Here is a 15,179-nt window from a genome sequence, read left to right on the forward strand (position 1 = left end):
TTTAAAGAGCTTTGATAAAATTTGTTCTATTGTTACTATAATTATAGAAAGGAAGTGGAGCCATTTTAAATACAGTGAAGACCAAAGCCAACCCTGCCATGAAGACTGTCTATAAGTTTGTAAGTATCAAGTACTGGCTTACTACTGAGATTAAGAGTCTAATTATGATTCTCTTTTAACCTTTCAAATGCAACTCAAGACTTACATTCATTCTTATTAGACTCACAAAATGACTTAAAATACACATTCATTTAAATCTCAATTTTCGATGGAAAAGTCATTTTGAAATTCAAACATAATTGAAATGCAAAGGAGAAGGGGAACTTGTGATTTCCTTTGAAAGTATAGATGATAAATTCTATTACATAGAACTATTTCTGAGAAATAATGCCTATATGCTTTACTGAGCCACTCTACCATCTCATCATTACTCTGTTGGAAATCATTGTTACCTCAGGTTTCTCTGCTTGCAGTTTCATCGAAATAAGGGAATCCTCTCATTTTCCAAATTGTTTCCATCTTTTCTAAATGTCAACTAATTTTCCCTAGAGATTTCTTATACGTGCTTATTTAGACCCCAACTTAGTGAGTTATTCTTTAAATGAAAATGTTTCCAGTTTTGTTAACAAACAGCTAGTACAGTACTGGGTTATCACGCATGGCTGCCAGTTCCACTGTGCAAGATAAACCAACAGAAACAAGTGAGGATCAGTGTAAGGTCAGTTTTAGGAAATAATGCCACAAAAAGCATTGAGGGAACTGTTTGAACTTTGTTTTTCTGCTGCCTTTCTCCAGCCTGAGAGAGATGAGTAGGATGAGATTAGCTCTACTATATGGAACTGGCATCTAGTGTCCTGCAAGGAGCAAGTTTGCAGCCTTACCATTCTTGTTGATTGTTAACTTACAGCAAAGATAACTACTGAGGGAGGAAGACCAAAGCTGTGGAATGCAAAAAGCTAAAAGATGTGTGTGGCACCAAAACAGAGAAAACTGAATTTTTGCAATGAGGGAGGAGAAGAGAGAAATAGCGGGTTTGTTTGCTTGGGATTTTTTTAGCTTTCTATTTGTTTTAATGTGTTTTCAGTATCCTGTTACAATTTCTTCCTTGCCATTTTTAGTAACTAGAGAAGGTGAATCCTGATGCACTGAAATCACTGCTTAGTCACTGCTAGAAATAGAAGGGGATTTTAACTTAAATTAATTTTTCATGCAGGCAAAAGATCATGCAAAAATGGGAATAAAAGAAGTGAAAAACCGCTTGAAGCAAAAGGTACTTGAAGTTCTTACTCAAAATGTATAAGCACCATGTATGAAATACTTAGCCACAAAAAGCATTATGTGATCAATGGGAAGCTGTTTGATACGGTGTTGTTAGCACACTTCAAAATGCATTACCAGCTGTCCTGGATTTTTCACACTGTTATAAATATTCACAGACACACACAAAAAAATTGTCTTCAGACACATTAAGGCTCTGACTCAAACCCACGAAAGCCAGAAAATTGGGTGTTCTGTTTGGAATGGTCCCTCTCGTGTCCTTCGTGCTGGGGCATTGTGGAAGCAGACTCTGTGTGAACTGGGAGAGCTTTCTTATGGCAGTGGCAGTGAACTTTTTGCAAATGGCAAATTGTTGTTATTACTACAGTAATTGGTTAGGAAAAAAAGTGTATGTCCTTGGGAAAAGGGTTGATATGTTTCTTGAAGGTCTATTGCAAAGTTTAGGCATAAAGGAATTAGAGCTGGTGTTCATTTCACATTTGAATTATTACAGAAAAAATACTCAGGCTGTTTGTTGTTTTCCCAATCTGTCTTTGTTTGTAAACAGCACGATTCCAAGAATGCTGAATTGTGTTTGAACAATGTGTTATGCAATACTAATTGCTCGTTTTAAGCCAAAAGTATGGTCATATCGATACATACCTTATGAATGGATGGTTAACTCTACCTTGGGTTTATTTCAGGTATTCTGTTTATTCTTTGAAGCAGAGCTATTAGTCTTTTTGGAAAAACAGGGTAGCTAACTTTCTCCTAGAACTGGAGTTCTTACTCAGAAATCTTTCTTCAATTTGTCACAAATAGTTTTGGGTTGTTTGGTGGTTTTTAATCTGTGACATCTCAGTAAATTTCTTCTCTAAATTCCTAGACCACTGTCTTAAGACATCACTGCAAATGTATTCCTGTGACACAAACAGAAATCTACCTGCATATGTCAATAAAGTGTTAATACACAGGGATTGTTGTGCAGGCAGGTTACCGGCTTATCAAACTGCGTGTACAATCCAAAGGCTGCTCGCTCTCAGATACTGCAGCAGATTGCTAAATGTTTTTCAGGAGGATAAAGTTGCTTCAGATGCTTTTAATGCTATTTTATGTTATTACAGCTTTTGTATGACCACTTAGGTATAGTATGAAAATACTAGAAACATGAAGCAGTTTTCATGTACATGGAATTTTTTCTGTAATTCCATACATACCACTTCTGGATATAACCTTCATGAATAATAAAATGTTTGGCCTTCTCATGTGCATTTCTGAAGCAGTTGGAGCTGCATAAAATGACCAGATTGTTTTCCTGTGTTTTAAATGCTAATATAATTGTGTGCTATTCCCTGACATTTGTATGAAAGGCTGAGAAATGCCTCATTCATTCTTTGCATTCTTTTCTTATGATGGTTGTCTTCCTAGTCCTTCAAGCAGCAAGCAGTCTTTAAAAAACACACCTAACATTTACAAAGAAATGGCCCAATTTTGTTTCACCTTCCTTCTTATGTGGCCTTTCTGTAAGTAAGGTGGTTAAACATGATTGTACAGCCTGTGCTTTCACAACAGCTTAAAGATTTCTCAGAGCAGTTGACACATTGCTCTACCTCTCCTTTCTTCATTAAGTCTGTTCTTTTTTACCCATCGTCTTCTCCATTTTGAACACAAGGCAGGAAGAAAACTCTAAAATGAGGTATTGCTCTGTTTGAAGTGATAAAAATAGCAAAAATTGCTTTGGCCACCCTCATTTTTAATCTAAATGTCTGTGCTGCTCTGTTGACAGTTCTTTTAGTGCATCCTCACCAATTTTCATGTTGAGAACATTGTATTTTTCATGCATTTACTTACTATTGTGTGCAAGTGTTAACAGTTTAAAATTCTGGCATCATTAAATCCTTAATTTTTGCTAAATTTGGGATGCTACTCTTTCATCTTCTAAGGATAACCTAAGGTTATTTTTAAACTGAACTTACTATCCAATGCATTTTAACATACTATTTTCCATTATTAATACAAAAAGTATGCAGGCCACTAGTAAAGAAAAGTCAAATATAAACATCCCTTTTCCAGTTTTCCTGCCAAATATGAGCAGCTTCTGTACAAGATAGAATTTAAAAATGCAATAAAGCTAGAGGTCTGCTTCCTACAACTCTGCATAGCAATGGTGACCTCTTAAATATAATCAAGAGCCCATTTTGCCCTTGGTCTGCTCCAGTGTTGGGTTTGAATTGCAAATGAGAAATGCAGGATTGACCTGTTGAGAGGTCACTGTGGTGTGTGTAAGGTCCTTCTTTAATATGATAGTAGAGATTGAATGGGGCTCTATTTCCATCCCTTGTTCATTTGTGGTACAGTATTTCAAAGCAACAGAAATAGTTTTCAGAGGATTCTTATGAGTGATAGCAAATAATTGTTAATAGATACAGCATGGCAGCTTTATTTTGTATCTGATACAGTACCTTTTCTTTTTCTTTCTTCTTTTTTTTATTTTTGCTGCTTCTTCCCCTTTTTTTTTTTTTTTTTTAAAGGCTGCTCTTTCCATTTCACAAATAGACCATGGTGGTCAAGTTGCTCACTCTGTTATTGGCTCTTTTGAAGCTTAACTACATAGAATTAGGGAGAAGGAGGAATATGAATGGTACCGTCCTCAACTTTCAGTAAGGAGAATGTAACTTACCGAAAGCTTCTGGAAAAGACAATTTATATAAATGATTGGGCACTTGGCATTAATATATTCAACAATATTTTACTTAGAGCCCTGTGTGGCTTCAGTTAATGTCTGTTATCAATGAGCTACTGTCAGTACTCATTATCAGTACAACTAGAAACAACTCATTTCAAGGTTTGTAAAATAACCTGGAGAATCCTCCTAGACACTCTGGAATGTGCTATTTGCTCTTCTAATAGACAATATTTGTAGTGCATTACAAAAGGTACCTAGAAAGATTACTAATCCTTATTTAAACAGAATAAAACCTTGCTCAGTTTACGGGGTAAACTTTACATATCATTCAATCTCTGAAGTTCTTCCTTCAAAAGGTAGTGAAGATTTCACCTGAACAAACAGTTGTTAGGGGAAGCACTGTTTATACATTGAGGTAATTATGTATCGTGGTTCCCAGCTGTGTGTTGCCTTGGTTGGAGCCACAGTCTCAAGTGGAACTCTGAAAGCTCTGATGTTCTGGGAACCTCCACTATTCAGTGCAGGTCAGGTGGCTTTGAATGTGCTGGACACCCTTAGAGCATATGCATAGAACATCTGAAGCTTGGTGCCCGTTTAATATGTCTATGCTTGTATAGAGATGAGTACATCAAGTTGTTATTTAATGTAGAACAGTGTAGGTTGCTGCCATAGGTTCTGTGATTCCAAAACTGACCAGATCCCTTGGTAGCATGTTGTTGTTTTGGAGCTAAAGTATGAGTTTGACAGAAGCTTACCTTTCTTGTCATTGAGTTGGTTTGGGGCTCTTTGTTGCTAATCCAGTGCCCTTTGTTGTATTTTTTAAAGACAAGGTAGCCTTGTTCAGCTGGAGGATGGGGGGAGGAAAAAGTTTTTCTCTCTAGTTTGACCAAGTTGTTAATTTCCCCACGATCCTCATGCCCATGTTGGTGAACCACTGCTCTGCCAGCTGGATCTAAAAAGGTCTCCCGGCTTCTCTGTGGAGCAGACAAAGCCCCTTAGAAAGTCCATCTAGCTTTTTGTTTCATTTGACCTAAACACATTAGGTCAGTCTGTGTCCAAAAGAACCATTTCTAATTGGCCATCAGCTTACATGTCTCATTATTGTACCTTCGCAAGGCGGAAGCTCGAGGGGGCATGTCAAAGGTCAGTGAATCAAAGCCATGGCAATGTCAGCAGCCAACCTTAGGTCAGTCTTGCAGAGCTACAGTGTGTGCAGGTTTCTCTCTATATTTACCCAGCATTATTTCCTTGACATTGTTGCAAAGAGATGTAAGGTTTGGGGCCCACTGCGTTACAGACTATTTCTCAACTGACTTTCAAACTCTTTTTCTTCTGATTCCTTATGTCTGCATGCCTTTGTCTTTTTCAAAACCCATGTTACATATACCATACCTCCACTTGCTAAGTCTTCCAGCCTGGGTTGGTGGGTCACTTCTGAAGATAAGGACTAATGTCAAAAGCAAAACAAAAAAGCATTCTGCTAGGCAGCAGTTTGTTTTATACAATCTCATGAAGGCATATTCAGTATACACAGACTCAAAGATAAAATGCAAAGCTAAGTTGTGAGTTTCACCTCCTTACCACTTCTAAAAGTAATTGTTCTGCTGCATATAGTTCATGAAGTACGTAAAGAGAATGACTGTTTTCATTTAGGTTTACAAAAAGAATAGCCCTGTCCCTGAATTCCAGTTGAATTTGTTCCTAGAACAGAAATTTTAAGCTGTGGGTTTTTTTTTTCTCCTTATGTATTTTCTGGCTTTCGCATGTTTAAGTCAGACATTTTATTGAATGTATCTGTGTGCAACATTGCTATTAGGAGCAGAGAGTGATTGTGTACAAGCTCTGATTGACAAAGTACAACAAAATGTTTTATTCTAATGATGTTTTCTTTTTTTGTACTTTGGTGTTCTTTTCCCCTAACATCAAAATTGTTAGTCAGCGTTATCCTCTAGTGTCTCCTTTGTTCCACTTACCCTTAATCAAGAATGTTCCTGGCCATGCTATTCACCTTCTCCTACCATGCAGGACATTGCTGAGAATGGGTGTTCTGTGACACCAGACGAGTCCCTACCAAGAACAGCACCTTCACCACTGGTTGAGAAGAAGGACCCTAAATTAAGAGAAGACCGAAGGCCAATCACAGTACATTTTGGTCAGGTATGTCTTAGTGTTAGGTGTCTTTATATTGTGTCACTCAGGGAAAACAGTTCAGAGAAAAGTCACAATAATGAATATGACTAGTGTTTAACTCTTCTTTGTAACTGAATTGCCTTGTTACAGGTTTGTTTCTGATGTATCTGTTTAAATGGGGTTCTAAAACCTGAATTTTCAGGGGTTTACTGATTCTTTTTGTTCATATGATGATTTTGAGGAAAATAAATTCTAAATGAATGGGGGAAGGAAGCATAATTATTATAGCAATTTTGTAAACTATTTTGCTGTTCTTATAGCATGCAAAGTGCAATAGCCCTCAGGACTGAGGAAATACGATTTAAAATGTTCCCTGTTATCTAGCCAGATCATTAGTGTCAATATAGAACATCCAACTATTAAAACATTTTAACATTCTCTGAAAATTAAATGCTATGAACTAAGATGGAAAAATCAATTAATAGCTTATTCTCTGTATTTCAGTATTGACAACTGAGCTATGCACATTAGTTACTCTTATAGGATTTCTTTTGATAAGTCTGCAAAAGAGTGAGTTTGGTCATGTGGCTTTTTTAAGAGCTAGTTATTTAGAAAACCTTGTAGTTGCTGTGATTTTCATGGAAAAACGTACAGTATTTATTATCAGTTTGCCAGTGTTCTCCTGTAAAGTGCAGCCTGACTCAAAAAATAACATTATTTGTGTTCACAGTTCTCTCTTCTTTCTCCGGATCTATTTTTTGCAGTATAATGATCAGAAAACAGGAGTGAATATCTGATTTCTTCAAAGGAAACATAGTGTAACTTGAAAACAAATGTGAAATATTGGGAATTTTAAGATGTAAAGTAAACCAGCTCTTTAGCTAAGTGTCTCTTAATAAAGTTGGTATAGCTGCATTGACTGTTCAGGTATTGGACAGGGCTACACGAGATAGAGTCGTTCAGAGCAATGTTGTCTGAATCATTTTAGAATTAGCTTTTTTTCTTGCAGAACTTTCACCACTGAAATTTAAGTTCTTGGAGACTTTTTTTTTTTAATTTATTTAAACCGATTCTCTTCCAACTAAGTGTTTGCAGGAGTGATTTATTTTTCACTTACTGTCAGTGCCAATACACTTTAGAAGAATTGGGGCTACTGGAGAAATGTAGCCATCTAGCAGGAAAACCTTCCGTTTCTTTTAAAGCAGTCAGAAATCCAGATAATATTATAATCTACATTGTGTTTTTTTTCTTTAGGTTTTTATGCAGTATGGGTGGTTCAGATGTTTTGGTGGATGAATGAAATACATAATGGAGTGGAAAGTGCAGGTTTAAATTCATGAGCTTTTTTTAGCGGTCACTTTCAAATTTTTTAATGATCACTTTCTCTGTGTCAAAAGAAACACACATCAGCTTTCCTGAGCCACTGGCTATGGTGAAGGGCTCACTTGCTAAACGCTTATTACTGTCATTACATTACAAATGTTGGTTTCCAAAAAATGATCTAACTTAGCAACTGTAGGGCTCTCCCACTTACAGCCTTTGTCCTTTCACAGGGCTGCTTTTTTTTTCCTGCTAGCCCAACTCCAAAAAGAAAATGAAATATACTTTCATTCAAAAGGAAAAGATGTTCAGGTTTATGAAATATAAATTAAGGCTTTGGGGAGAAAAAAAGCAGCAACATTTACTCTTTAAATGGGAGATAGCTTCTAACTAGTGATTAAAGGGAGAGATTTTAGTGTCACTTTTAACTCTGTCTAGAATACAGTAGGTGGGAACAATTAAAAAGCCACAAGAACTCTGAAATAAGGGCTGTTTGTGCATTCACAGCTCTTATAAACTGAAGAGGATGAAAGAGGCTTTTTTCTCATTGTCACTTGCTTTCTACGTCTGGTAGTATTATGCCAGTGTATATGGCAAAGGCAGACTTTTTTAAAATGCATGCATGCGGATTAGGGTCAAGCCCTGTGTATCAGTAATGCAGTAAGCCTCGTCCATAGCACTGCAGTGAGAGAGCCTACCAACAGCAGCGAGATGCTTTAATTGAGACATGCTGTCAAAGTGACAAACACATTTGCATACAGTCTATTTATTTTCGTTGGAAAGGTCTGCAGTCTGCTGTTGGTTGAACATTCTTAATCAGCTCGCTGTAAGTGAGCCGGCAGCTAGCTGTCCTATGCTAGGTGCTTCTCTTCATTACATGACAGATTAGCTAAAGGGGGATGGGCTAGCAAGCCAGCAGCAACCTTTAATTTTAACTCATTATCTCTCACCCTATAGTGAGGTAGTTTCTAGCTTTTCCAAATACAGTTGTGTAGCTGCAGTTGTTAGGCTACAAAAAATACCAGGAAAATCTCTTGCAATGTCTTTGAATGCACAGCACCTCAGCTGATTGCTCTCAGAGATTTAGCAGCAATTACCTGGCTGTGTGAGGTTTTGCAGTGGTGTAGCTCATCATGGCCAGTGGTTATCAGGCATTGTTTGAGAGGATGGATTGTTTATTACTGAATTGTTTTAACTGTGGTTTCTGCATGACTAGGACATTGTGGGAAATCTCTCCTTGAATGGTGCAAAGAAGGATTTAGCCTGACAGCCTATGGCAATGCAATAAAGATTTAAACAAAACTGAAGGGAAAGTGTGACCACAGCTTTTTCTCCAGTTTGACTTTGTGTGCTTTTTGGTTTGCTTGGAGTGTACCTTTAATATTGACCCTCAGATCAGTCAAATATAGGGAACTGTCATCATGGGCTCTGAGGCAATACAACTGTACTCAACAAGTAGCAAGAGCAATACAGGCGACCAAGGTTTAATGTGTAGGGAGAAGAAGGAACAGTTGTCAAGCCAAGAAAAGGATTCAAATGAATAGTAAGTAGTGCTAAATAGTACTCTGTTTTGGGTAAAAGTAAGGTTAATTATAAAAGATGCCATGCCATAGAAAGCATCCTTTGCAAAAGTGTTATCATTGCTTGCTTCCAGCTTTTTGTCTTAAAACCTTCTTGTGGTGTAAAAGGAGCACTGTATTTTCCAAAAATATGCCTGTTTTAAACACGTCTTTCTCCTAATGAAGCTTGTGCTTCTATCCACAAACCTTCCCACCTCTCTGCCCCTAACTAAACCTTCATGCTATTCCTTGGAAGCACTGACTGCCTCTACAAGAGCCTTCTGGCTCATACAGGATCACTGCCAATGCCGAGGCATCCCATGAGTTGTTGAGAAGAGGTGTAGGCACAAGGGGGGCTGAGCCCAGAGTCTGAAAGGACAAAGCTATACCTGGGAACATTCTTTTCCCTTAGCACAACTCATCTAGTACAATTAAAACAACAAATGATAAGCTGCCGGAAACATCATTTGTTTGGAAAGGCTATCATTTCATTAGGCGTATGTTATACTGGCACTTCTGTTCAGCACTTTAATTGTTTCTATTATAATTAGAATGTCTTTTGTCAGCTTAGGTGTGTTTATGTTTCTGTGTCTTGCTTTATTTACCAGAAAATGGAATATTTTATTCCATTTATGTACCAAAATGGAAAGCTTAAGAAAATACAAGACTCTTCCAAGTATGTCTTTACCTAAGAGTTGAAATCATATTCCATTCTTGAACAATTAGGGGGCTAATGTAAACAACTATGAAATAAATGAAAGATATATACTACAGCAGCTTATCTGACACTGAAAAGACTTGTCCAAATTCTCTTAGCTGATTCTTACTGCTGTTCAACTTTACAGGACATAACATGGAAATTGCCATCTTATTTGCTGGTTTGATGATTTGCTGTAAATGAACATACTTGTTTTTCCCATTCATGATCTGCACTTAGACGTGCAGAACAAACAGCTCTGCTTTGTAGGGCAGGTTTCTTCTTCAAGAAGATTAAATGGCATTAAGAGGTCAGGGGAAAGATGGGGAGAAAAACAGGCAGCTACATTCCAGAAATGCAAAACGGGATCACTGAGGCCAGAGGCAGCAGGGAGGGATTATCTCCAGGGTAAAAGAGATGAAGCAAGGAAGGGAGGAAGGCTCCTTTGCCAGACCCTGTGACTCCCTTCACACCCAGGTGCATTGGAACAATAGCAGATTCCCCTGGATCACAGCAGGCATTGTGCGGCACTGAGGTAGAAACCAAAGGGGAAAGGGGAAAACAAGTTCATTTTCTAGTATTCCTGCAACTGTATGCTCTGGTTGCAAAGCCAGCCTCCTGTTCTTGCCACTCTGAACTGTTCTGACAGTAGAGATCCTTCATTAAGAAAATGAGCTTCCATTCCACTCATCCCCACTGATGAGCAGTATGGTCTCCCTGTTCCTTTCTGCTGAGCCATGTGGAGTTCCCTCCCGGTCTCCATTTGATTCTTTATGGATTTAGCAAAAATATAAGCCTAGTTCTTTAAAATTATTTTGTCTTCAGAAAGCATATTTTCTGCCCTCATTGCTTCTCACTCCTTTCTTTTCCTTTCAGAAAGAAATTCACTGTTGCTTAGTAAAAGTCACCTTGCAAGAAAGGCAAATGTATTGGCCCGAAAACACTTGTGCATCTAGTGCCTATTTGAGACTACTCAGATATCCCATCAGATTCTTAGGGGACTGTGTTCTTAGTCAAGGGAATAAAACCAATGTCAATAATTCATTTGATTGGAATTCTGCTTTGTGGTGTGCAGGATTTGTGGAAATGGCAATCCGTGGGACAGGAGTTAGCTAACTAAAAAGGCTTGCACTCTTGTCATGCGTGTAAATATTTGACAAGTGAGACCTGACGCTCTCTTTAGTAAGATGCACACTACCTGCAGAGCAGCCCCAAAGGTTACTGCCTCTCATGCACTCACTTGCAGTGTTTTCTAATGAGCAACAGGACAACTGTTGTCTTCTGCAGTGACTACAGCAATGTAGTATGCATGTAGCTCATGCTATGTAGAAATTCATGCTTTGCCATAAGATTATGTAGCTTCAATCCTGCATCCAACAGATGTATTCATCCACAAAAAAAGCCCATCCTGGGCTGTTGCTTTTAGTGTTTTCCAACTGTCTTGGCATTTCAAGCACTTCTTAAACAGGGATGTTCAGAATAAATATACTGCCCTGGGTACATGTGAGTCAGATGCCATAACACTTGGACATATGAAGGAAATACTGTGTCTGAGCCAACCTCCTAGGGCTCTGTGACAAGCAGCAGCAGCTGTAACATGTCTGCAGAATTTCCTTATTAGTCCTGTTATGTTGAGGAACCCATATCTTGTCTCTTGGTCCATCACTGCTGGCATGTGGAAAAAGAATTGTGCTTTATAAATAATACATACATATGAAATAAATACATCAGTACATGCAAGGCTAACCAAATCACCTAGATTGACAACTTGAGAAAAGCTCAGAGTGTCTTATGGGTGACTTACTTGGTCTATCAATGTAGATCAGCATCCAGAAGCTTCTTATGTATTACTTACAAAGTTGATACGTGCAGTTACGCCAGAACTGCCTGAATTGACCTCTGGGCCCCTGGATTAAACTAGAGGATTAAAGGGAGAGAGTAAGTGAAACATATGATTCTTCTAACTGCTAACCCCACTGTGATTGCTAGTTCGGCCAGGCATTTTTGGGATTTGCCTTTCTGAGGTGGACTGATTATTACCTAGTAAAACTGTTGTGGAGTGCCCTGCTACAGACAGAGAAGCCATGTACTTTTGTGTGTTTGTGTAGAGGAGTATCCCCTAATTTTGTAGACTTCTTCAGTGAATGATGAAGCTGAGTGAAAGAGTCATTGCTGTTTATAGAACTCTTTAAATGAGAGACCATCTTTTTTTTCCACCCCTGTACAAGTATTCTGCATGCTAGAGGAAAATAGCTCTTAAAGCATAACGGATATACCCATTTGCCAACATCTTAAACCATTTGTTGCAGGATCTTGATTAGATTTCTAGTATTGGGCCAACAGAAAGGCCAACGCAAGGCTGACAAAAGGACCAGTTTAAAAAAGAAAACACACACAAAATAGCACGGCTTTTTTCTGTAAATTTAGTATTGCATTACTGGATTTTCCAGTATTTTAAATGAAAAATATATGTAGTTAGTTCCATGTTGACAATGTCCTTGAGGATTTGACAGTGAGATTTTCCAGCAGTTGCTCTTCGTTAGAATCCTGGTGATGTTTAATAAGGCAGCCAAACTGCTGGCACCTTCGGTTCTTGTTTGTTCTCCGAGGGCTCGGGGCTGCTGCAGTAAGCACATCGACCAGGGCTGATCATTACAAGGGCGTACGCCACCATGAATAAAAATGTCACACGTTTTCCCATCTCACAGCGGTACAAAATGTCAGTCCTGTCAAACAGACATTGCAGGTAGCAGTGAGCAGTCAGTACAAATTGGGAAGCCGAATATTCCCCCAGCTTTCTGATATTCTTCATCTGAAGCAGAAGAAAAACAGTTGTTAACCTATTAGCTGTGATTTTAAACTCTGCTGAGATAGTAGATGGATAGACTTTAACACATGGGGATAAATATATTCCTGGGGTCTGGGATTTTTACATGTCTCTTCATCCATGTATGTTGAGAAACAGAATGAAAACAAGCCACTGCAAAATACACCTCATTTTGGTAGAAGTTCTTTGGAAATTGGAGCATCATCTCAATGAGATTCTCTCTCAAACCCTTCCCTCGTTTATCTCTCTGAACAATTCTGAACAAAACCTCCTTGGTGTTTGGCTAGTAATCCCAAAAGGGGACATGGTCCAGTGAGTTAAGGGAGCTTTCTTTCATGGTCCTTTCATCATGCAGAAAAGTAACAGACAGTTGTGATTTATTCTCCTTCTGTACACATGAAAGTTATGCTGCTTTCAGGCTAAGCAATGTAGAGTCCACAGGATATGTTATTTTCTGGGTGTTAGACATGCCTTAGTACTGTGAACATACCTGTGTGTTCACAGAGTTATCCGCTACAGTTAAGGCATGGGCATTGTCAATGCAGGATTCTGCTGTTACTGCAGGATCCAGGAAAAAATCTGGTGTGGAAGGTGAGGTGTAAAGGATGTGACAAAATGTCAAAGAAATAACAAAAAATGATACTAAGTCACCAGTGGTTTTCCTGAAGGACAAGGAGAGCAGGTAAAATGGGCTGTGGGGTTCTATGTAGAAGCAAGGATCTCAAACTCACTTGGAAGTCTATTCTGTAAGTAGAATGTCTTGGTTTTTCTCTGATACCTTCTCAGAACAAAAAATGGTATATGAGTTGAAGCTTGTGAGTCATTGCAAATTACCCCCTTCCCCAGACAGCACTGCTGGTGGAAGCAGCCTGCAAAAGGAAGGCTCAGCAAGGGACAAGTGTGTCAAAACACTACAGAAACAGAACAGACCAGTCAGAAACTGGATTAAGGAGTGCTAGCCTCCTCCTGGCTTGTATATTTAGCTGTCCTCAGTATGATTCTTTGTCATCTAAGACTTCACTATGTATAAACAAAAAGGAAACAAAATGTGTGAGGCTTTTTGAACTAGAATGACTCTAGATTGAATTCAGTATTTGGTGTTCTATAGGCATCTGTTTCCTGTGGGAAGAGACGCCTATTACATAGAGCTTAACAGTGGTTTTCAAACTGTGGTCTACAGGCAGCTGGGATCTGTGCCAGGTAAATAAGAGGCTGTTGACAGTTGTCTCCTTTGTAAAATGTCAGGAGTCTTCAAACTGGAAAGTGTTGAATAATATCAGTTTAATAGGTTTTTTTACGGTGTTTTAGAAGACCTGAATGCACATATAGATGGGAGGATGTCAGGATTTATTTTCAGTTGCACAGCAGATAAAAAGTGAGATAAAAGAACTAAGTGGTCACAATCTCAGATTGTATTAATATCATCTTTTTGGGGTTTTGTACACCTTTTTTGTAGTGTGTGAACTTTCCTGTCACTGGAACTCAGAAGTAATCGGAAGTCTTGACAGGTCCACAGATAAACCATAGATACCATTACAAGTTAACCGCTGCTACATAATATTCCTCCCATCAACATCATGCTGCTTTGGGGCATGGCCTGAATCTGTTGGTCTGCTCAACACTTACTGTACACATAGAAAAATATATCCATTTAATTCTCAAAGTCCTTCCTTTTTTCTGTAATTGCAGACAAAAGAAATAAAATACCATTTATTTCTACAGCCAAGGGATTTATTATTTAAGCCCTGTGTTTTTAGAATAGCATCAGTTATAAACAATAATAATACACAGTAGGGTTACCTATGGTTTTAGGATTTGCTGTCCCTGTTTATAATACATAACAAGCAGATTATAAGTTGTAGCTAAGAGGCCTATTTGCCTCATCCTGGTGGGACATTTTAACTTGACAAGATCTATGTGATCCTGATGTCATGCTCCTGCTTTCATTCTTGGTTCCAGCAGAAATCTATATCGTGTTAGCATCATGTAAGTCCTAGGTGTAAAGCAAACTGTGGTATGTTGTACGTTATAATACCTAGTATTTTCAAAAGTTAGCTATTCTCAGTTTGTTTGCACAGTATTGAGATTAATAGATGGGCATTATCAGCGCTGCCAAATGAGGAGGAGTTCTCAGTGCTCTGTGTCTAGATGCACCATGAAAAGGTAATTTTACCCTTAATGAGAATGGACAGAGTTTGTCTCAGCCAGGAGAAAGAATTGGCAAAAGTAGACATGCAGAAAACCCCTTTCTTCCCCTTTAGTAAAGAGTGAGTTTCCTCTCAGTGGCTTTGGGATGGACCAGTGCATCTTTGGCAGTATCCCATGACACTAGATATGACTCAGATGCCTGAAATAAAGGTTCTTACTCAGTATTATGGAAAACGGGTTTATAGGCACTAAGCTTTCATTTCCTTCTCTTACTGTCTACTTCTCCATTACGTAATGGAAGATTCCTGACTAGAAAGGTAAGGAAAGAGTTCTTGTTTTTTCTCATTAAACTAATCAGTGTTTAATTGTGGCAATTTCTGCTCCTTTCATAAATTCTTGGCACAGCTATAGGCATTGCTACATTTTTGCCAGATTCATTCTACCTTCCCAATCTATGAATATGGCTTGAAAAATAAGGCATCCCTTAAAACATGGAGATTATTTTTATCACAGCACCCAGCAGATTTCTGTTGAAGTATTTCAGCGTGTAAATTA

General features: G+C 38.3%; 1 protein-coding gene across 6 annotated transcripts in view; it reads left to right on the top strand.

Annotated features, from left to right (window-relative positions):
- The window catches only part of DENND1A (DENN domain containing 1A), a 189,734-nt gene that overhangs the window by 151,192 nt on the left and 23,363 nt on the right, over window positions 1–15,179 (top strand). For all 6 annotated transcript variants that reach the window (XM_057408991.1, XM_057408993.1, XM_057408995.1 and 3 more), the window contains exons 17-19: window positions 48–119; window positions 1,214–1,270; window positions 5,969–6,100. In XM_057408991.1, coding sequence (XP_057264974.1) covers window positions 48–119; window positions 1,214–1,270; window positions 5,969–6,100 — 261 coding nt within the window. The remainder of the gene's footprint in view (window positions 1–47; window positions 120–1,213; window positions 1,271–5,968; window positions 6,101–15,179) is intronic.

Source organism: Pezoporus wallicus, unplaced genomic scaffold (genome assembly GCF_028554395.1).
Source record: "Pezoporus wallicus isolate ANWC-B61680 ecotype Strahan unplaced genomic scaffold, APGP_CSIRO_Pwel_v1 contig_8341, whole genome shotgun sequence".
Classification (NCBI taxonomy): domain Eukaryota; kingdom Metazoa; phylum Chordata; class Aves; order Psittaciformes; family Psittacidae; genus Pezoporus; species Pezoporus wallicus.